This window comes from Nerophis ophidion, linkage group LG11, assembly GCF_033978795.1.
Source record: "Nerophis ophidion isolate RoL-2023_Sa linkage group LG11, RoL_Noph_v1.0, whole genome shotgun sequence".
Lineage (NCBI taxonomy): Eukaryota > Metazoa > Chordata > Actinopteri > Syngnathiformes > Syngnathidae > Nerophis > Nerophis ophidion.
This window is the reverse complement of record NC_084621.1, coordinates 28698897-28722793: the sequence shown is the minus strand read 5'-3', so window position 1 is coordinate 28722793 and position 23897 is coordinate 28698897. Positions and strand designations below refer to the sequence as shown.

The following is a 23897-nucleotide window of genomic DNA, read 5'->3' as shown; positions in this document are numbered from 1 at the left end:
ATGACAATCCGATCCAGTTGGTTGAATGCTCTAATTATCTAATGAACATGAACACCAGGTGATTTGTTGCCATGGTGTCAGCTCGTTAGGTTAAGTGGTGCAAATTGACGAGAGTCGCCTCTTGTCATACCGCGTCTTTTAGCGCCTTAAGGCCTAAATTGGGTTCAGTAGATGTTTTAAAGGGGGTCAATTCCCACAGCTGATGGGCAAGTGTTGTCGCAGACAATGACAAGATCACCAATGAATACGCTGCCCTGAGTAGTTTGCTCGCAAACGTATTCTGGCCTGTGTACCGTCTTGTCTCTTCCTGCTTTGCTACTCATCCCTCCCGTCCCTATTGACCGTGTTGCACATGATAAATCAGCAGGGAGTTGGGCTACCTTGCAAGTACCCTAATGAAAGCCCATCTATAAAGTGGCTAAATGGTCCTGACAAAAGTCCTAATGAGGGAATCAATAATTCAGCGATTGTTCCTCTGCTTATACTAATACATCCCCTTTGTCCAGCCATTCTTTACTGTATTCACTTATGTGTGTCAGCATTGTTGTTGATTTTTTTTCTCACCTGTCTCTTCCAGCTCGAAGATAAATGATATTCTGCTGTTTCTTGTCTCTCGGAAAGATGGAAACTCTTCTGTGATCTGCGCCTTAGTAGAAATTAGAATTCCTGTTTCAGATTAGTCCAAGTCCGGCCTTCGTGACAGAGACTATTTGGTTGATTCATGGATCAGAAGCTTGGAGCATTTCCCAAGCAAGAGTGGAGTTCCACAAGGACCACTGCTAGGACATACGTGTCAGTGTTTGAGTTTGAGTTTATTTAGAGCAGGGGTGCTCACACTTTTTCTGCAGGCAAGCTACTTTTCAATCGACCAAGTCGAGGAGATCTACCTCATTCATATTTTTTATTTATATTTATTTATTTATGAAAGAGACATGTTTGTTAACAAGTTAATGGTGTTTAATGATAATACAAGCATGTTTAATGCATATATATTCCTTTCTTTCATGAAGACAAGAATATAAGTTGGTGCATTGATTGGAATCAGACAGTGGTGCTGATAACGTCTGCTTTTAGAAATGGAGGAGAAAAAAAGTCCTCTTTTCTGTCCAATACCACATGAAAGTGGTTGGATTTGGCATCTCATAATTGCATAATTGTTTTTAAAGGGGAACATTATCACCAGACCTATGTAAGCATCAATATATACCTTGATGTTGCAGAAAAAAGACCATATGTTTTTTTAACCGATTTCCGAACTCTAAAAGGGTGAATTTGGCGATTTAAACGCCTTTCAATTGTTCGCTGTCGGAGCGATGACCTTTCACCCGTGACGTCACAATGGGAAGCAATCCACCATTTTCTCAAACACATTACACACGCAAGTCAAATCAGCTCTGTTATTTTCCGTTTCTTCGACTGTTTTCCGTACCTTGGAGACATCATGCCTCGTCGGTGTGTTGTCGGAGGGTGAAACAACACGATCAGGGACGGATTCAAGTTGATTTACGTAGAATGTGCATCGATTAGCATGGCATGCTAATCGGTGCTAACACGGCAGAAATGGCAAGAATGTGTGGATATCCTGCGACACTCAAAGCAGATGCATTTCCAACAATAAAGTCAACCAAATCACAAAGGTGAGTTTTGTTATGTTATTGACTTATGTGCTAATCAGACATATTTGGTCACGGCATGACTGCCAGCTAATCGATGCTAACATGCTATTAAGGCTAGCTGTATGTACATTTGTAGCTATATTTGCATCCAGCCTTTCCCTCCACCCACATTTAATGCCAAAACAAACACTTACCAATCGACGGATTTAAGTTGCTCCAGTGGTCAAAAGATGCAATCGTTGGTTAGAAGGCGATCGCCGAATAGCTTCAATAGCTATTCGCTCAATAGCTTCAGTTTCTTCTTGAATTTTGTTTTTGCTTTCTGCCTCCACACTCCAACCATCCGTTTCAATACATGCGTAATCTGTTGAATCGCTTAAGCCGCTGAAATCCGAGTCTGAATCCGAGCTAATGAATAAAACTATGGAGGTGAGACAAAGAAAAGGAAAACTAAGATAAATACATACACTAGGGTGTGGGGACCCCAGAACGAGGTGTAGGGTGTCCCCAGCTTAATGACAGATAGTTAATAGTAATGGACCCTTATTAAATCCATTTGGTTCCATTTGTACACTCTCAGTAACATTAACATTGATATCATACACATGACGCCATATTATATGAATTCCGTTTAGCTTAATGCATGTCAAACTGGGGATTCCTGAAATTAGAATGGGTGATGATAATCACTCCTAGAGCCGTAATACCTGTACATTTTCTCTTATGGGGGTCTCTGACGTATCCTTTCAAATGAGGGTCCGTGGAGCTAATGCGTGTTAATGTTGATGTAACAATTCTCTGGAGATAAGTTCTCCTGTAGATTTTTCTACATTTAATCCAGGGTAAATTGTATCTTCTCTTACCACATTTTCCAAGTTGCTCGTCCGTGACTGAATGTTGAACACATCGTACAGATACAAGTCTTGCAGATGACTATAGTTCTATCTATACCCCAGCAGGCACAAGACAATTGATACAACGTTGGTTATACATACATGTCCTTTAAAACTGACTTTGAAACAACATCGCTGTGACGGTCTCGAGCCGTCGGCGTGCGGGTTCACAGGACCACCAAGGAATGACATTCTGTCGAGCAGGTGTAGACTTCTTTTATTTTGCAATATGTAAGTCTCTTGCCGGTTTTTTTTGCAGTCTTCCCGTTTTTCTGCTCGCGTCTCTCTCTCCAGCTTTTCGGCTGCGTGCGTTGTCTTCCTTGTGCTCTTCTTTTCTCGCGCTCAGCATCGGCTTCCTTCTGGCTCTTTCTCTCTCCATCTCTTCCCCCGGCGTTAACGGCCGCTGCCCTTTTATACAGTGCAAGAGGAGATTTAAATTGTACCCAGCTGGGCGACCCACGCACCTGATAATATTTGCGGGGTTGATTCCGGCGCGCCCTGCCTCGCTGCTTGCTCGCAGTCCACGCCTCCTCACCGCCATCTTGAACCCTGCCTCGCTGTCGGACTGCTGGCTATGCCTCCTCGCCGCCATCTTGGGCTGGGCTACGGCATGCTCTGCCTCGCTGTCGGACTGTCGTCTCTGTCTCTCCACAATCGCAAAATAGTTGTCTTTGTAAATTGAGACAACGTTGATGTCCATTGTTGGAGCCACGCTGTTGGTTGGGAAATTAACACATTTCAAAGGTCAAATCAACGTCACAACCTGACATTGAAAAAACATTGTCAAAAAGCATGTTGTTTCAACATTGTAGAATATTGGTTGGAAAATGACCAAAATTCAATGGTCAAAACGACAGAACCCAACATTGATTAAACATCGTCAAAAAGCATGTTGTTTCAATGTTGTAGAATATTGGTTGGAAAATGACCAAAATTCAGTGGTCAAAACGACAGAATCCAACATTGATTAAACATCGTCAAAAAGCATGTTGTTTCAATGTTGTAGAATATTGGTTGGGAAATAACCAAAATTCAATGGTCAAAACAACAGAACCCAACATTGATTAAACGAAGTCAAAAAGCATGTTGTTTCAACGTTGTAGAATATTGGTTGGAAAATGACCAAAATTCAATGTTCAAATCAACGTCAGAACCCAACATTGATTAAACATCGTCAAAAAGCATGTTGTTTCAATGTTGTAGAAAATAGTTTGGGAAATGACCAAAATTCAATGGTCAAAACGACAGAACCCAACATTGATTAAACATCGTCAAAAAGTATGTTGTTTCAATGTTGTAGAATATTGGTTGGGAGATGACCAAAATTCAATGGTCAAAACGACAGAACCCAACATTGATTAAACGTAGTCAAAAAGTATGTTGTTTCAATGTTGTAGAATATTGGTTGGGAAATGACCAAAATTCAATGGTCAAAACGACAGAACCCAACATTGATTAAACATCGTCAAAAAGTATGTTGTTTCAATGTTGTAGAAAATTGGTTGGGAAATGACCAAAATTCAATGGTCAAAACGACAGAACCCAACATTAATTAAACATCGTCAAAAAGCATGTTGTTTCAATGATGTAGAATATTGGTTGGGAAATGACCAAAATTCAATGGTCAAAACGACAGAACCCAACATTGATTAAACATCGTCAAAAAGCATGTTGTTTCAATGTTGTAGAAAAATGGTTGGGAAATGACCAAAATTCAATGGTCAAAACGACAGAACCCAACATTGATTAAACATCGTCAAAAAGCATGTTGTTTCAATGTTGTAGAATATTGTTTGGGAAATGACCAAAATTCAATAGTTAAACCATGAAAACCAACATTGATTAAACATAGTCAAAAGCATGTTGTTTAAATGTTGTGTTTGTGTTGTAGATTATTGGTTGGGTAATTACCAAAATTCAATGGTCGAATCAACGACAGAACCCACCATTGACTACATTGTCAAAAAGCACGTTGTTTCAATGTTCTGTTTGAGTTGCTCAATGTCAGGATCTAGTACAGGGGTCGGCATGCGGCTCTTTAGCGCCGCCCTAGTGGCTCTCTGGAGCTTTCTCAAAAATATATAAAAATGGAAAAAGATGAGGGGGAAAAAACACATTTTTTGTTTTAATATGGTTTATGTAGGAGGACAAACATGACACAAACCCCTAATTGTTATAAAGCACACTGTTTTTATTAAACATGCTTCACTGATTCGAGTATTTGGTGAGTGCCCCTACTAATTTTGGCGGTCCTTGAACTCACCGCAGTTTGTTTACATGTACAACTTTCTCTGACTTTCTAAGACATGTTTTATGCCATATATTTTTCTGTCTCATTTTGTCCACCAAACTTTTAACGTTGTGCATGAATAAATAAATACAGCGTTTTAAAAGCTTATACAATCAGTGTAAATATATTAGTCTGTGGTTAAAAGGACTTGAAATGACTCGAAACTCAAAATGCAGGACTCTGTACTTGACTTGAGACTTTCCACTCTTGACTTTGGACTTGACTCGGGACTTGCCTGTCTTGACTCGGGACTTGAGGGCAAAGACTTGAGACTTACTTGTGACTTGCAAAACAATGACTTGGTCCCACCTCTGCTGTTAACATTAGACATGCTTCACTGATTCGTGTATTTGGCAAGCGCCGTTTTGTCCTACAAATTTTGGCGGTCCTTGAACTCACCGTAGTTTGTTTAGATGTATAACTTTCTCCGACATTCTAAGACATGTTTTATGGCACTTCTTTTTCTGTATCATTTTGTCCACCAAACTTGTAATGATGTGAATAATTGCACAAAGGTGAGTTTTGCTGATGTTATTGACTTATGTGGAAGTGCATAATTGGTCATTGCATGACTGCAAGCTAATCGATGCTAAAATGCTATGTAGGCTAGCTGTATGTACAAACCCTGTTTCCATATGAGTTGGGAAATTGTGTTAGATGTAAATATAAACAGAATACAATGATTTGCAAATCATTTTCAACTCATTCAGTTGAATATGCTACAAAGACAACATATTGATGTTCAAACTGATAAACCTTCTTTTTTTACAAATAATCATTAACTTTAGAATTTGATGCCAGCATCACGTGACAAAGAAGTTGGGAAAGGTGGCAATAGATACTGATAAAGTTGAGAAATTCTCATCAAACACTTATTTGGAACCTCCAACAAGTGTGCAGGCTAATTGGGAACAGGTGGGTGCCATGATTGGGTATAAAAGCAGCTTCCATGAAATGCTAAGTAATTCACAAACAAGGTTGGGGCGAGCTGTCGTATTTTAGGCTTCGTAATGCGCCACACATTTTTGATGGGAGACAGGTCTGGACTGCAGGCGGGCAAGGAAAGTACCCGCACTTTTTTACTACAAAACCACGCTGTTATAACACGTGGCTTTGCATTGTCTTGCTGAAATAAGCAGGAGTGTCCATGACAACGTTGCTTGGATGACAACATATGTTGCTCTAAAACTTGTATGGACCATTCAGCATTAATGGTGCCTTCAAAGATGTGTAAGTTACCCATGCCTTGGGCACTAATACACCCCCGTACCATTACAGATGCTGGCTTTTGAACTTTGCGCCTATAACAATCCGAATGGTTATTTTCCTCTTTGTTCTGGAGGACACCACGTTATCTGTTTCCAAATATAATTGGAAATGTGGACTCTTCAGACCACAGAACACCTTTCCACTTTGCATCAGTCCATCTTAGGTGAGCTCGGGCCCAGGGAAGCCAACGGCGTTCCTTGGTGTTGTTGATAAATGGGTTTGGCTTTGCACAGTAGAGTTTTAAGTTGCACTTACATATGTAGCAACCAACTGTAGTTACTGACAGTGGTTTTACCGCCTGAGGGATCAAAAGTCCGTAATATCATCGCTTACGTGCAGTGATTTCTCCAGATTTTCGGAATTTTATGATGATTTTACAGACCGTAGATGGTAAAATCTCTAAATTCCTTGCAATAGCTCGTCGAGAAATGTTGTTCTAAAACTGTTCGACAATTTGCTTACAAAGTGGTGACCCTCACCCCATCCTTGTTTGTGAATTACTTAGCTGCTTTTATACCCAATCATGGCACCCAACTGTTCCCAATTAACCTGCACACCTGTGGGATGTTCCATATAAGTGTTTGATGAGCATTCTTCAACTTTATCAGTATTTATTGCCACCTTTCCCAACTTATTTGTCACGTGTTGCTGGCATCAAATTCTAAAGTCATTGATTATTCGAAAAAAAAAAGAAAAAGTTTATTAGTTTGAAAATCAAATATGTTGTCTTTGTAGCGTATTCAACTGAATATGGGTTGAAAAGGATTTGCAAATCATTGTATTCCGTTTATATTTACATCTAACACAATTTACCGACTCATATGGAAACGGGGTTTGTAATTTATGTATTTTACAACAAAATGTGTTCATACAATAGCCTGCTCACAGCCATATTATAGTTTCATGTGAAAATCATGTAATATTTGGTTTGAAATCTTTTGAATTAAAAAATGCCAGCCTATCAAAAAAATATGAAAGACTTGGAGTCTTGTTTGATTACTCAATTTATTATTACAACACAGGAGAGCTACTTGCGGTAGGAACTGTACATGACAGAAAGGCGGGTCATTCCAGTGTCATTGTGCCGCCACCCTCGGCGGCTGCTGTCACCCCGACTGGTAGAGCTCTCCCGTCCAAAGGCAAAACCCAGTAACTCAATTTTGGTCAAAACTGAGCTGATAATAATTTTGGAGTTCCTAGGTTATATGCTTTACATTAGTGTATGTGATATTGTAATTTGTTCCGTAAGTAAGCTGTTACGCGCATGACAGGACCTAGCAACTACCACATAACCGCGTAGATACAACAGAAAAACCTAGTATCTCAAGGGACCAATCGGAGCTTCTTTGTCAGTCGCCTTATTGTCTTTAATGAGACATTTGCACGAATGGGGGCCGACGGTCGACCTGATTATGGGATATTATGGCACGAGGGGATATTTGGAAGATTGGCCCAGGACGTTGCAAGCACCTTCATTAAATGTATTGTTCTTGATTCTTCCCCTTGCATACTCTTTTGGGCAGATAACTGTGGAGGTCAAAATAAAAACTGGACGCTGTACACGGCTCTTGCCCAATGTGTAAACGCAGAATGGGGCCCACCCGAGATTGTAATAAAATATCTGTAGAAAAGGCACACGTTCATGAAAGCAGATTCAATCCATGGCTCAATCGGCAAGAAAATGAAAGCTCAAGAAAACATTTATACGTTTGATGACTTTGTAGATCTTTGTAAGACAGCATCAAGATAGATTGGTTTTCCTTTGTTTACTCAAAATCAGCTAGAAGTGAGTTACTAGGTTTTGCCTTTGGACGGGAGAGCTGGTGATTGTCAAGATAATAAAATAGAAATCTTTAGAAATATTACTATTAAAATTAAGCATTAAGTGCAGTGGTGAAAAAGTTAATTTTTTGTCCTGGCATCGATCTTTTTTACATTGTTGAAATCAAATGTTGGCAACGCCCGACTGACCACAATTGTGTGTTGCCAAAGTATCCACTGCATGTACAAAACCCCAAACCAGTAAAGTTGGCACGCTGTGTAATTCGTAAATAAAAACAGAATACAATGATTTGCAAATCATTTTTAACTTGTATTCAATTGAATAGACTGCAAAGACAAACTATCTCATGTTCGAACTGAGAAACTTGTTTTTTTTGCAAATAATCATTAACTTTGAATTTAATGGCAGCAACACATTGCAAAAAATTTTGCAAAGCGGTATGTTTACCACTGTGTTACATGGCCTTTCCTTTTAACAACACTCATTTAACGTTTGGGAACCAAGGACACCAATTTTTGAAGCTTTTCAGGTGGAATTCTTTCCACTTCTTGCTTGATGTACAGCTTAAGTTGTTCAACAGTCCGGGGTCTCTGTTGTCGTATTTTACGCTTCATAATACGCCAAACATTTTCAATGGGGGACAGGTCTGGACTACAGGCAGGCCTGACTAGAACCCGCACTCTTTTACTATGAAGCCACGCTGTTTTAACACGTGGCCTGGCATTGTCTTGCTGAAATAAGCATGATAACGTTGACAACATATGTTGTTCCAAAACCTGTTTTCACCTTTCAGCATTAATGGTGCGTGCACAGATGTGTAAGTTACCCATGCCTTGGGCACTAATACACGCCCATACCATCACAGAAGCGACCTTTGAACTTTGCGCCTAAAACAATCCGGATGGTTCTTTTCCTCTTTGTTCCGGAGGACACAACGTCCACAATTTTCCACAAACAATTTGAAATGTGGACTCGTCAGACCACAGAACAGTTTTCCAATTTGTATCAGTCCATCTTAGATGAGCTCGGACCCAGCGAAGCCAGCGGGGTTTCTGGATGTTGTTGATGAATTGCTTTGGCTTTGCATAGTATAGTTTTAATGTAGCGACGAACTGTAGTTACAGACAGTGGTTTTCTGAAAGGGGAACATTATCACCAGTAAGCGTCAATATATACCTTGATGGTGCAGAAAAAAGACCATACATTTTTTTAACCGATTTCCGAACTTTGAATGGGTAAATTTTGGTTGACTAAACGCCTTTCTGTTTATTGCTCTGGTGGCGATGACATCAGAACGTGACGTCACCGAGGTAATACTGCCGCCATTTTTATTTTGTACACATATCACACACAGGTCTCAGCTCTGTTATTTTCCGTTTTTTCGACTATTTTTTGGAACCTTGGAGACATCATGCCTCGACGGTGTGTTGTCGGAGGGTGTAACAACACTAACAGGGAGGGATTCAAGTTGCACCGAAGATGCGAAAGTGTCTGCCGCCAGACCCCCATTGAATGTGCTGTAGTGTCTTCATATTTGACCGGCGATGACAGACATGGCACAGAGATGTATGGATAACCTGCAGATGCATTTGCAACGATAAAGTCAACGAAATCACAAAGGTGAGTTTTGTTGTTGACTTATGTGCTAATCAGACATATTTGGTTACGGCGTGACTGCCAGCTAATCGATGCTAACATGCTACGCTAATCGATGCTAACATGCTATTTACTGGCTATGACAGACATGGTACAGAGATGTATGGATAACCTGCAGATGCATTTGCAATGATAAAGTCAACGAAATCACAAAGGTGAGTTTTGTTGATGTTGACTTGCTGTATGTGCTAATCAGACATATTTGGTCGCGGCGTGACCGCCAGCTAGCTAATCGATGCTAACATGCTATTTACCGGCGGTGCTAAAGCAGACATGGCACAGAGATGTATGGATAACCTGCAGATGCATTTGCAACTATACTACGTTTCCTTCCACCCACATTTAATGCGAAAAAAACACTTACCGATCGACGGATTTAAGTTGCTCCATTATCACAAAATGCGAAAGTCCTGATCGTTTGGTCCGCACATTTTACCGGCGATGCTAACGCAGCTATTCGGCCATGCTACGGCTATGAATAGTGTCAATAGCTATTCGCTTAATAGCTTCAGTTTCTTCTTCGATACTTTCATACTCCAACCATCTGTTTCAATACATGCGGAATCTGTTGAATCGCTTAAGCCGCTGAAATCCGAGTCTGAATCCGAGCTAATGTTGCTATATTTTGCTGTGGTATTCCCATTGTTCTTTTACATTGGCAGCACTGTATATCGTCACAGGGAAATGGATAGTGGTTTCAAAGATAGCGAAAATAAGGCACTTTAAAGCTTTATTTAGGGATATTCCAGGACCGGTAAAATTTTGAAAAAAACTTCAAAAAATACAACAAGCCACTGGGAACTGATTTGTATTGTTTTTAACCCTTTTGAAATTGTGATAGTGTTCCCCTTGAAGTGTTTTCACACTTTTTTGATACAGCACCGCCTGAGGGATCAATGGTCACGGACATTCAATGTTACGGGCAGTGATTTCTCCAGATTCTCTGAACCTTTTGAGGATATTACACAAATTACATGGGGAAATCCCTAAATTCATTGCAATACCTCATTAAAAAATGTTGTTCTTAAACTGTTGGACAATTTGCTCACGCATTTGTTCACAAAGTGGTGACCATCACCAATCTTTGTTTGTGAATGACTGATCATTTGATGGAAGCTGCTTTTGTACCCAATCATGGCACCCACCTGTTCCCAATTAGCCTGTTCACCTGTGGGATTTTCCAAGTTAGTGTTTGATGAGCTTTCCTCAACGTTCTCAGTCTTTTTTGTCACTTGTGCCAGCTTTTTTGAAACATGTTGCAAACATCAAATTCCAAATGAGCTCATTTTTGCAGAAACAACAACATTTACCAGTGTGAACATGAAGTATCCCGTCTTTGCAGTCTATTCAATTGAATATAAGTTCAAAAGGATTTGCAAATCATTGTATTCTGTTTTTAATTACGATTTACACAACGTCACAACTTCACTGGTTTTGGAGTTTGTAGAAATGTGCGTATGTGAAGCATAAAGTTGGTGTGAGACATCGCACAACTTCACATCTAGCTTGATACATCTCAACTTTGCCGTGAAAAAGGGCAGACTCACAGTTTTTGTGCATAAAGCAAGCAAGCCCCAGGTGTTTTGGGTTTTCTCCCTCTATGTTTCAGACACCGATGTTTATGCAATTGTATATGTTCAGAAACTCTCGACTGGAGAGATTATTGTATCCATTAGCAGATGGTTAGATCATTGATCATCAGCCTTAGCGAGGGGAACCCTGGGTGCAGTCCCCCAAGGCGCCTCTTAATTGCAAGGGCATGCAGATTAGCCTCCTAAACCCCTCACTGAGCCTAATGTCGACCAGGGCGACCCACCAACTATCCCGTGTGCTCTCTCCCAGGCCTTCTTAAATGGCTTAAGATTGATGGTCATGCCTCAATAATAATTAATGGAGCACATTTCGTATTCTTTGGAGATTAATAACGTTGTGGTACGCAGGAGCAGTAAACACGGGAGTGTGCTTCCTGTCCGGTGTAAGGATATCCCTTTTCCAGCTGGAGTGAAACACACAGGCCTTTCACAGACGCGCCTTTTGATGCTCTTACTCAGGCCTGGACAATTATTTTGACTCGAGGGCCACATTGAGAGAAAAAAATGTGTCTGGGGGCCGGTACATCACAGTACAAAACATCACAATAATGTCTGATTGAATGCTAAAAACGTAATGACAGATCGCCTTAAAAAACGTGATGGAATTTTACATTTTTCTATGAACGATAAAACACTGGATATTGACAAAATATGAATGTCACAGCCCCTTTCGATCGAAATATTTTACAAGCAAGTGAAACGCTACAAAAATGCAACAAACACAGCAAAATATGAATGCAAAGGGTACAAAATAAACAATCTGATACATCTGGTGTATCACTAAGCTTTAGAACTTTGTTGTGAAAATCTCCTTCCGTTGTCTGGGGAAACGCTTTTCGCCCACACTGCTTGGCGGCTCATCTGAGCTGCTGTGACGTAGATTACCATAGTAACTAATTAGATCATACTTGCCAACCCTCCCGGATTTTCCGAGAGACTCCTGAAATGTAGTGCCTCTCCCGAAAACCTCCCGGGACAATTTTTTTCCCCGAGAATCTCCCGAAATTGGAAGCCAAGCCCCCTCCAGCTCCATGCGGACCTGAGTGACGTGTATAAAGAGCGTGTCTGCCCAATGACGTTATAGCTGTAGAATGATCGAGGGCGAGTTCTTGGTTTCTTATATAGGTTTATTGTTAGGCAGTTTCATTAACGTCCTCCCAGCACGGCAACAACACACAACAGCAGTCGGTTTTCGTCTACCAGCAGTTCGTTTGCCTTAAACAGCAATGTTATGATACTCTTAAACAGGACAATACTGCCATCTACTGTACATGCATATGGTTAGAAAAACAAGGATGGACCATTCCACCCTTAACTCAACAATGAGTAGATGAGTGTTATGTGTGTGTAAATGTGTAAATAAATGAACACTGAAATTCAAGTATTTCTTTTGTTTATATATATATATATATATATATATATATACATATATATATGAAATACTTGACTTGGTGAATCTAGCGGTAAATATAGAATAGAATAGAATAGAATAGAATAGAATAGAGTGTACTTTATTGATCCCTGGGGTAAATTCAGCACCACAGTTCGCTCACAATAAACAATGATAGTAATAAATAATATAATATATTATATATATAATATATAGTATGTGAATAATATAAATATACTCCTCTCTTAAACACGCCCCCAACCACGCTCCCATCCCACCCCCGACGATGCCACCCACCCCCCACCCACCACCTCCCGAAACCAGAGGTCTCAAGGTTGGCAAGTATGAATTACATTACCATAGTAACTAATTAGATTACCATAGCAACTGGAATATCATTCAAAAGCGCAGTCCAACCATTGAAATACTTTGTACAGTTGAAGAATTGTGGTCATTACAAAACATCACTGCACATCATAATGGCAGCTACAGTTTCCATTTTAAAGATCCCCAAAAAATATTTGGGAATGTCCGGCGGGCCAGATTGAAAAGCTTAACGGGCCGCATATGGCCCCCGGGCCTTAATTTGCCCAAATCTGCTCTTACTTTACATAAACCGCGCATGGACATAGACTGATGGGGAGAAGACTCCCCACCTTTTCTGTCTTCGGTCCCTTTACGCTTCCTGTTTGTCTCACTGTTGTCTGTCCAGAACAAAGAATAAGCTGTGGTACTTTGAGTTCGGCACTTCAGAGACGTTTTCGGCCACGTGTAAGAAGCTCCACGACTTTCTGGAGGTGGAGGTAAGTGATGCTCGTGCGGTACCTCCTGTTTGTACATCGTCCCGGTAACACCTGATCAGTCCCTTTTCTATAAATAGCTGAAATGTGTGCTAATTTCACCTACCAAATGTGTAAGTGACGGCCTCAACACATGCGTCCCACTAGACCTCATTTCAACACAAAGGTAATTAGCCCTACAAGACCCTGCTGAGTGTGATGCCGAATGATAATGAAGACACTGTTCATCTTTTCCCCCACCCTCTCTAAAAACAGAGGTCCTCTCTAATTATGGTTGGAGAGGTCTGGTGTTCATTTTACTAAACGCATATATAAGAAACAGCATGTTGTTCTCTTTGAGAGAAAAGGCCTGATCAAATAATGCACATCACAAGGGGTTAAAAATGTGTGTGTATGTATATATAAATATATACAAATATATAAAACATATGTGTGTGTATGTATATGTGTGTATATATAAATATACACAAATATATAAAATATGTGTGTGTATGTATATGTGTGTGTATATATGTGTGTGTGTGTATATATATATATATATAAAAATGTGTGTGTGTGTGTGTGTGTGTGTGTGTGTGTGTGTGTGTGTGTGTGTGTGTGTGTGTGTGTGTATTTATATACGTGTATCTGAAGTATGAAGGTACTGTATGTTTATATATACATGCATGTATGTATGTATGCGTGTGTGTATGTACATAAATGTGTGTTTATGTATATATATATATATATATATATATATATATATATGTATATATATATATATATATATACGTGTGTGTGTGTGTATGCATATATATATATATATATATATATGTATATATATATATATATATATATATATATATATATATATATATATACGTGTGTGTGTGTCTGTATGTATATATATGTGTGTGTGTGTATGTTGGGGAGGAGACCCTGCCCCAAGTGGAGGAGTTCAAGTACCTAGGAGTCTTGTTCACGAGTGAAGGAAGAATGGATCGTGAGATCGACAGGCGGATTGGTGCGGCGTCTTCAGTAATTCGGACGCTGTATCGATCCGTTGTGGTGAAGAAGGAGCTGAGCCAGAAGGCAAAGCTCTCAATTTACCGATCGATCTACGTTCCCATCTTCACCAATGGTCATGAGCTTTGGGTTATGACCGAAAGGACAAGATCACGGGTACAAGCGGCCGAAATGAGTTTCCTCCGCCGGGTGGCGGGGCTCTCCCTTAGAGATAGGGTGAGAAGCTCTGCCATCCGGGGGGAGCTCAAAGTAAAGCCGCTGCTCATCCACATCGAGAAGAGCCAGATCAGGAGGTTCGGGCATCTGGTCAGGATGCCACCCGAACTCTTCCCTAGGGAGGTGTTTAGGGCACGTCCAACCTGTAGGAGGCCACGGGGAAGACTCAGGACACGTTGGGAAGACTATGTCTCCTGGCTGGCCTGGGAGCGCCTCGGGATCCCCCGGGAAGAGCTGGAGGAAGTGGCTGGGGAGAGGAAAGTTTGGGCTTCCCTGCTTAGGGTGCTGCCCCCGCGACCCGACCTTGGATAAGTGGAAGGAGATGGATGGACGGATGAACTTGATAGACTTTAAATCTGTTCTGTTATAGACTTAAACAGAGTTTTTTGCCGTTAATGTTAATAAGGATACAATTTCATTCAGAATTGTACTTATAACAATTTTATAGGCAAATGATGCTATTTATAATGGGGGTGGAGAATGGGGAAAGAGGGGTCTGCAAAGTGTTTTCTTCTTCCTGGGAAGGGCGTAACAGAAAGTAATTGAGAAGCATTGTTTTAAGAGCTAAAATATCACCAAACATGCAGAAAAAATATGTGTAAGTTTACTTTAGGCCAGGGGTCGGGAACCTTTTTGGCTGAAAGAGCCATGAAAGCCAAATATTTCAAAATGTATTTCCGTGAGAGCCAAAAAATATTTTTTAGCACTGAATACAACTAAATGCGTGCATTTTTAAGTAAGACTAACATTTTTAGAGTATAATAAGTGTCTTATTCTTTTTAATAACATTGTTATGCTAAAGTTAACCAATAACAAATATAATACTTCTTACCATTAATGCGACATTTTGAACAGGTGCGATAGAAAATGGATTAAAATGCATGAGAATGTTTTATAATTTGAACATTATTTTTAACACTGTGATTACCAGCGGAATTATTAATTACTTATCGTGTTAAGCAGTGTCAGCTAAGATTTATCTGAGAGCCAGATGCAGTCATCAAAAGAGCCACATCTGGCTCTAGAACCATAGGTTTCCTACCCCTGCTTTAGGCCTTCTCATGGCCTGCAGAGGATGGAAATGATGCAACTTCCTGTCACCCATGTGACTTTTTTCCAAAAGAAAAATCCAAAAAACATGACTTAAGCGTGCATTATAAACTTAATTGTGTGTTTTTGTTTTAAAAACAAAAACAAACAAAAAACAACTTATACTGTGTAAAAAAAATAATTTCTGATGGATTTAAATGATTTTATTTCATGGTAAAGTCAGGGATGCTCTTTTTCCAGTTTAAATACTTTATTTTATATTGCATGTATTGAACATGCAACTACTTTATTAAAATAATGTACATTTTATCGTGCATGTATAGTTTTTTTTACAATAACTGCAACAAACTACAGTATGTCTAACGCCACCACAAAAAGTCAATTCTGTCATTTTGCACAAGCCATGTTGACAAATGAAAACACAACCTCTGTGGCACAGATGATTAGAACGTGTGAGGGTCTTAATTGCCTTCGCCTTCTTTCACCCTCTCTAAAAGTGTGACGGCGTTACTCTGGACCTGAGCAGCATCTCCCTAGAGGGTATCGCCATCCTCAACATTCCCAGCATGCATGGCGGCTCCAACCTCTGGGGAGAGAGCAGGAAGAGGCGGGGCCACCGCAAGGCTGGGAAGAAGGGCCAGGATAAAAGGACACCTTTGACCGATCCCAAGGAGCTCATGTTTGCAGTTCAAGGTACTTTTGGAGTTTGTGTCAACTTAGGATAGGGGCGCTCTGTCTTCGCTGTTAGTGGACAGACCCCCCAGCCCAAAATTGCTGCCCAACTTTTCCCAAGTGCATGAATATTTCAGCGATGACAAGGTGAATCGCAGCCCGCAGATTTTGTTGTGCTACAAGGAGGTAAAACCATGTCACTATTTGGAACTGTCACTTGCGTATTAATGGCCTGCGAGGGCAGCGTGGACAGGCTCAGTTAATAGGAGCAGACTGGGGGGAGGTGTTGGACACACCCCTCAGTCCATTAATGTCAAAAGTGTGACCGTCAGAGGGAATATATGAATGACCAAAGAGGAAAGGACCGTGCTGCTATACCGGCTGAAATGCAGCAAGTGGAATTTCACATTTTTAACATAAAAGGTTTTCCAAACAACTAACCTGATAAAAAGCACAAGCCAAACAGCTTCTGAATAATTATATTTAGAATGTATTATTAATGTCAACAATTTCCAGTTTTTAGTCATGTAACATTATCAAAATTTCACGATATGATATTATTGTGGTATTGTACAAAAAATTAAAAACAAATGTTTAAAATTAAGTTGGCACCAATGTTATTGATAAACACACTGCATTTGAACTGAAACATATTGCTAAAAATGTTCTAATCATATGTATTACTACAAACAATACAAACCCTGTTTCCATATGAGTGTCAGGCTTTCCCCTGACAGTTTGTCTATGTTTTAGTTTTTTCCTCTGCGTTTGTCTGTTTCCTCTGTTTAGTATCTCCTGTGTTTAGCTCCTGTCTAGTGCTCTTATTTTGTCAGCTTCCTGTCTTGTTCCCTGAGTGCTGTGTTCCTCCTCAGCTGCGGCTGATTGGCACCTGGCCAAACCTCTTGCCAATCAGCCTGCTCCTATTTGTACCTGCTTTGTCTTGTGTCAGTTGCTGGATCTTTGTATTGTATTGTCTTGTCGATGTCACGTCTAGTCGCTCCTGTGATGTGTTATCGCTCCTGTCGTGTCCTACCGTGTCTTTGCAGCGTAGCGGTAAGCTATATTCAGTTGATGTTTGTAGCTTACTGTTTTTTGTTCCCTGCTTCCGTTTTATTTTTCAATATAAAAGTACAACTTCTGTTTGCCTGTTCGCTACCCGCTAGCTTCCACGCTAAGCTCCTGTTCGTTATTTTCTAGCTCCCAGGCTAGCTCCTTTTGTTTGATTATCCGCCTCGTGCGCGCTTTGTGTTTGTACCCTTTTGGTTTTGTTTTTTTCTTAGTATTTAATTAAATCATGTTTTCACATTCCACGCCTGCCTCCATCCCTGCATCTTGGGGTTCGTCACCAAATAACTCTTGACAATGAGTTTGGAAATTGTGTTAGATGTAAGTATAAACGAAATATAATGATTTGCAAATCCTTTTCAACCCATATTCAATTGAATGCACTACAAAGACAATTGATGTTCAATCTTATAAACTTGTTTTTTTTTTGCAAATAATAATTACTATTATTATTTGCATGGCTGCAACACATGCCAACGTAGTTGGGAAAGGGCATGTTCACCACTGTGTTACATCACCTTTTCTTTTAACAATACTCAAAAGGATTCTCTATTCATTCACTACATAGGATTTCAGCAGGATCTACCCCAGTCTGCTGAGTAGTAGATTTTTGTAAAAAGCTTTTATGACGGTAAAGGACAATGTTTTATCAACTGATTGCAATAATGTAAATTTGTTCTAACTATTAAATAAACCAAAAATATGACTTATTTTATCTTTGTGAAAATATTTGACACAGAGTGTTGTCAAGCTTATGAGATGCGATGCAAGTGTAAGCCACTGTTCTTTTTTTTATTTTTATAAATGTCTAATGATAATGTCAATGAGAGATTTTTAATCACTGCTATGTTGAAACTATAACTAATATTTATACTGTTGTTGATAATATTAATTTTTGTTTCACTACTTTTGGTTTGTTCAGCTCTGTTTATTGCTGTTCTGAGTGTTGCTGGGTCAGGTTTGGTTTTGGAATTGGATTGCATTGTTATGGCATTGCTGTGTATTGTTTTGTTGAATTCATTAATTAAAAAAAAAAATCCCCAAAATAACTAAAATATTTTTTTTACAAATGAGAATCGATTCTGAATCGCAAAACGTGAGAATCGCGATTCGAATTCGAATCCATTTTTTCCCACACCCCTAGTGCCTTCACAGATGTGTAAGTTACCCATGCCTTGGGCACTAATGCACCCCCATACCATCACAGATGCTGGCTTTTGAACTTTGCGTCGATAACAGTCTGGATGGTTCGCTTCCCCTTTGGTCCGGATGACACGATGTTGAATATTTCCAAAAACAATTTGAAATGTGGACTCGTCAGACCACAGAACACTTTTCCCCTTTGCATCAGTCCATCTTAGATGAACTGGGGTCCAGAGAAGCCGGCAGCATTTCTGGATGTTGTTGATAAATGACTTTCGCTTTGCATAGTAGAGCTTTAATTTGCACGTACAGATGTAGCGACAGTGGTTTTCTGAAGTGTTCCTGAGCCCATGTGGTGATATCCTTTAGAGATTGATGTCACTTTTTGATACAGTGTCGTCTGAGGGATCGAAGGTCACGGTCATTCAATGTTGGTTTCCGGTCATGCCGCTTACGTGGAGTGATTTCTCCAGATTCTCTGAACCTTTTGATGATATTATGGACCGTAGATGTTGAAATCCCTAAATTTCTTGCAATTGCACTTGAGAAACGTTCTTCTTAAACTGTTTGACTATTTGCTCACGCAGTTGTGGACAAGGGGGTGTACCTCGCTCCATCCTTTCTTGTGAAAGACTGAGCATTTTTTGGGAAGCTGTTTTTATACCCAATCATGGCACCCACCTGTTCCCAATTAGCCTGCACACCTGTGGGATGTTCCAAATAAGTGTTTGATGAGCATTCTTCAATCAATCAATCAATCAATGTTTACTTATATAGCCCTAAATCACTAGTGTCTCAAAGGGCTGCACAGACCACTATGACATCCTCGGTAGGCCCACATAAGGGCAAGGAAAACTCACACCCAGTGGGACATCGGTGACAATAATGACCCAGTGGGACATCGGCTACAATGATGACTATGAGAACCTTGGAGAGGAGGAAAGCAATGGATGTCGAGCGGGTCTAACTTTATCAGTATTTATTGACATCTTTCCCAACTTTTTTGTCACGTGTTGCTGGCATCAAATTCTAAAGTTAATGATTATTTGCAACAACAACAAAAAATTATCAGTTTGAACATCAAATATGTTGTTTTTGTAATATATTCAACTGAATATGGGTTGAAAATGGTTTGCAAATCATTGTATTCTGTTTATACTTACATCTAACACAATTTACCAACTCATATCGAAATGGGGTTTGTATTTTTGTGCAAAAAATTGTGCGGGGACATTCATTCTTTTAAGCAAATTAGGAAATAATACTTACAGTTGACTGCGATGAGGTGGCAACTTGTCCAGGGCGTACACCGCCTTCCGCCCGATTATAGCTGAGATAAGCACCAGCGCCCCCCGCGACCCCAAAGGAATAAGCGGTAGAAAATGGATGGATGGATACTTACAGTTGAGTGACAATGGAAACGTTCAGTGTGACAAGTGTCAAAAACAATGTTTTCTTTAGTGTCCGTCAACTTTCACTTTCTAAGAAACAGTGGACATTTTTTTATATTGTAACACTCAATTGTAATAATCAGGGCTGTGAATCTTTGGGCAACACACAATTCGATTCAATTTGATTCTTTGGGGTAACAATTCAATTCAGAATCGAATTTTGATTCAAAACGATACTCGATTCAAAATCTCTACTTTTTTAATAACATTGGATGCCAATTCTATAATTAAATACTTTCCTCTATAAAATAAACAGCTTTGATCAATTTCTATATAACTTTAAATGAAAAATGTGTTTTGTTTAATAAAATTCTTCCCAAACATTTAATAAAGTGAAATACAAATAAGGCAACAGGATACGTATCCAACCATTCTCTTTTGTAAAGTAAATATTTACTGCAGATATGATCATCTACATCAACAATATGATTTGTGTGAGTGGCTGGACAGGACAGATTGGGAAAAAAAACAAAAAACTAAAGACAATAGATTTTTGATTAAAAAAAAAAAATTGCGATTAAGTGTCGTTTCAAATAAGAATCCCGAGTAATCTAAAAATCGATTTATTTTTTTGGACACCGTTAGTTATGTAAATACCTCGCAAACTGATGTTAACCCTGATGGCATCAAATACCTTTTTCGGGTGATGGTTTATGAAGTAGCTTTTCATGGTACTTGTATTCCACGCAGCGTGCAATGTAATTAATCATAGAACTGGCACCCTATGTTACTAAAAAAGTATTGATGTCAGGTGTTTGGGGAATTTAGGTCAGACAGCTCTCAAAATGCCGAGTAAGGAACGAATCAAAAAAAAGAAAACACGGATAATTACAGGCTGTTGGGGGAAGAAATGTAGCAAGCTACACAACTACTTTAGGTAGGTTAATTTCATAGTTTAAATGGAGTGCTAAAGTAGTTGATCGTTTGCCCTCGAAACTCAGCAGTTCTAGACCTGTCAATCTGTTTGTGTGCTGTATCGTGAATGTTTATTTTGAGTCGTGGCTGTCAACGACCACGTGTGTAACACGTGGATTTGTTTACTTTTTTTGTAAACGTCGAACATAAGTCGCTGATGTAAACAATAATGAAATTAAAATTGCATGGCGTTTTATATATTTGTTTATACACAACTTTACTAAAGTTTACTACAAGTTAGGTCATACACCATGTTATATAATACAGTCTATTTAAATATATTGCCATTTGATTATTTGTATATAATTTACTTGTGTGTGTGTTTAATATATATATATATATATATATATATATATATATATATATATATATATATATATACATACATATATACATATATATGTATATATATATAAATATATATATTTATTGTACTGTACATTATGTGTATATATATGTGTATATATACATACATATATATATATATATATATATATATATATATATATATATATATATATATATATATATATATATATATATATATATATATATACACACACACATGCATATATGCATGTATATACTGTATGTACGCATGCATGCTTCGAAAGAAAATAATGTTGGCTTGGTGCTCTTCCAACTTGCCTTGGTGCCCTAAAATATGAGCCCTCCTTTAAAGGGGAACATTATCACATTTTCAAAAGGGTTAAAAACAATAAAAATCAGTTCCCAGTGGCTTGTTGTATTTTTTGAAGTTTTTTCAAAATCTTACCGGTCTCGGAATATCCCTAAATAAAGCTTTAAAGTGCCTTATTTTCGCTCTCTGCGAAGACACTGGTCATTTCCCTGGGACGTCATACAGTGCTGCCAATGTAAACAAACAATGGGAATACCACAGCAAGATATAGTGACATTAGCTCGGATTCAAACTCGGATTTCAGCGACTTAAGCGATTCAACAGATTACGCATGTATTGAAACGGATGGTTGGAGTATGAAAGTATTGAAGAAGAAACTGAAGCTATTGAGCGAATTCATAGTCATTGCATGGCCGAATAGCTGCGTTAGCATCGCCGGTAAAATGTGCGGACCAAACGATCAGGACTTTCACATCTTTTGACACGGGAGCAACTTAAATCCGTCGATCGGTAAGTGTTTTTTTCGCATTGAATGTGGGTGGAAGGAAACGTAATATAGTTGCAAATGCATCTGCAAGTTATCCATACATCTCTGTACCATGTCTGCTTTAGCACCGCCGGTAAATAGCATGTTAGCATCAATTAGCATAGCATGTTAGCTTCGATTAGCTGGCAGTCAGCATCAACAAAACTCACCTTTGTAATTTCGTTGACTATCGTTGCAAATGCATCTGCAGGTTATCCATACATCTCTGTCTTAAAATGTGCAGACACTCTGGCACATTCAATGGGGGTCTGGCGGCAGATTTCTTGCCAGTGGTGCAACTTGAATCCCTCCCTGTTAGTGTTGTTACACTCTCCGACTACACACCGACGAGGCATGATGTCTCCAAGGTTCCAAAAAATAGTCAAAAAAACGGAAAATAACAGAGCTGTGACCCGGTGTTTGTAATGTGTTGAAAATGAAAATGGCGGGTGTGTTACCTCGGCGACGTCACATTCTGACGTCATTGCCTCCAGCGCGATAAACAGAAAGGCGTTTAAATCGCCAAAATTCACCCATTTAGAGTTCGGAAATCGGTTAAAAAAAAAAATGGTCTTTTTTCTGCACCATCAAGGTATATATTGACGCTTACATAGTCTGGTGATAATGTTCCCCTTTAAGGAAACACTTGCCTTGACCTTAAAAAGTAGAAAATTTTTGTTTGCACTGTATTCATTTAACTCCTTTCTTTCTTTTTTTTTTTTTTTTTGCTATCAATGATTCGTTATGATTTGGAAGTACTTTTTCTGCTTTAGTTTTGGACGTATTCCGTAATAACAGCGTTAAATGATAGTGGTATTATGTAATAACAGCGTTACTAATCTCATTAATTACATTTATGTACGTTACAATGCTGTTAGTGAAGCACTTGGTGGACTGTGCAACACTACTTTTGATGTGGTTGTTTGTAACCAAGACAGCGTTAGAAGCACAACAAGTTCAATGCAGGAAGTATCTTTTTACTAATGAAAGCAACAAAAAGCACCACACTAAAATTAACTTGATATTAAACAGAAGGAGGCAACATCACACAACAAACAACATGTAAACAGTACACACTACTACGAGGGAATAATGAACAACAAACCAATGAGTGAAGTGACAAGCTTGCAATCGTACAATACCCCATTTGTGGACAAGAAGATAAGCACATTCAATTTCTTCATTAACCAGAGGTAACACAGTCCAGTGAAAAAATTCAACTGCTAACTGTCGCTGCTATGCTAACAAACACAGCTGAGCTAATACTGTCTCTCTTTGCAGCACATGGCAACAGGCACCGCGTTTTATAGTTGCAAACACTCTACCCTCATTAAGTCTCTCATATTTGATTGCTTGATTGAGAAGTTTTTTGACATCTTAAAGAATTGAATCAATGTAATGCTTTAAAAAGGCAAATGGATGGCACAAAAAGCCATCAAATGTGGTCCATCAAATATTCATCACATTTGATACATTCAATAATAAGAGATATATAACCTGTAACTTGTATACAAAAAAAATAAGTATACATGTCAGGTAATTTGAAAAACAATATATCGGAAAAATGGGGGGTGGGGGTGGGGGGTTATACACTATGTACATGACTATCCACATGTTGTCTCCAAGAGTGTGCAAAACAGAATGAGAAAATATATATACACTATAACCACATATACATACCTGCACCTGTTTGATGCTTCAAAAAGTTGCTAGGGATCAAGTTTGGTTCAGATCAGGTAGAGCATGGGTGTCAAACTCTGGCCCGCCGTGTAATTTAATTTGGCCCTTGAGGCAATATCAATTTAGTATTAGAGCTGGCCCGCCGGTGTTATACAGCGTCGGTGCCGCTGTAACACCGCATTCACCATTAATACTCATACTTGCCAACCCTCCTAATTTTCCCGGTAGAGTCCCGAAGTTCAGTG

At 39.2% G+C, this 23897-nt stretch overlaps 1 protein-coding gene across 3 annotated transcripts in view; it reads left to right on the top strand.

The window, feature by feature from the left end:
- The window catches only part of dgkb (diacylglycerol kinase, beta), a 259708-nt gene that overhangs the window by 184508 nt on the left and 51303 nt on the right, over positions 1-23897 (top strand). For all 3 annotated transcript variants that reach the window (XM_061915511.1, XM_061915509.1, XM_061915508.1), the window contains 2 exons: positions 13202-13292; positions 16058-16253. In XM_061915511.1, coding sequence (XP_061771495.1) covers positions 13202-13292; positions 16058-16253 — 287 coding nt within the window. The remainder of the gene's footprint in view (positions 1-13201; positions 13293-16057; positions 16254-23897) is intronic.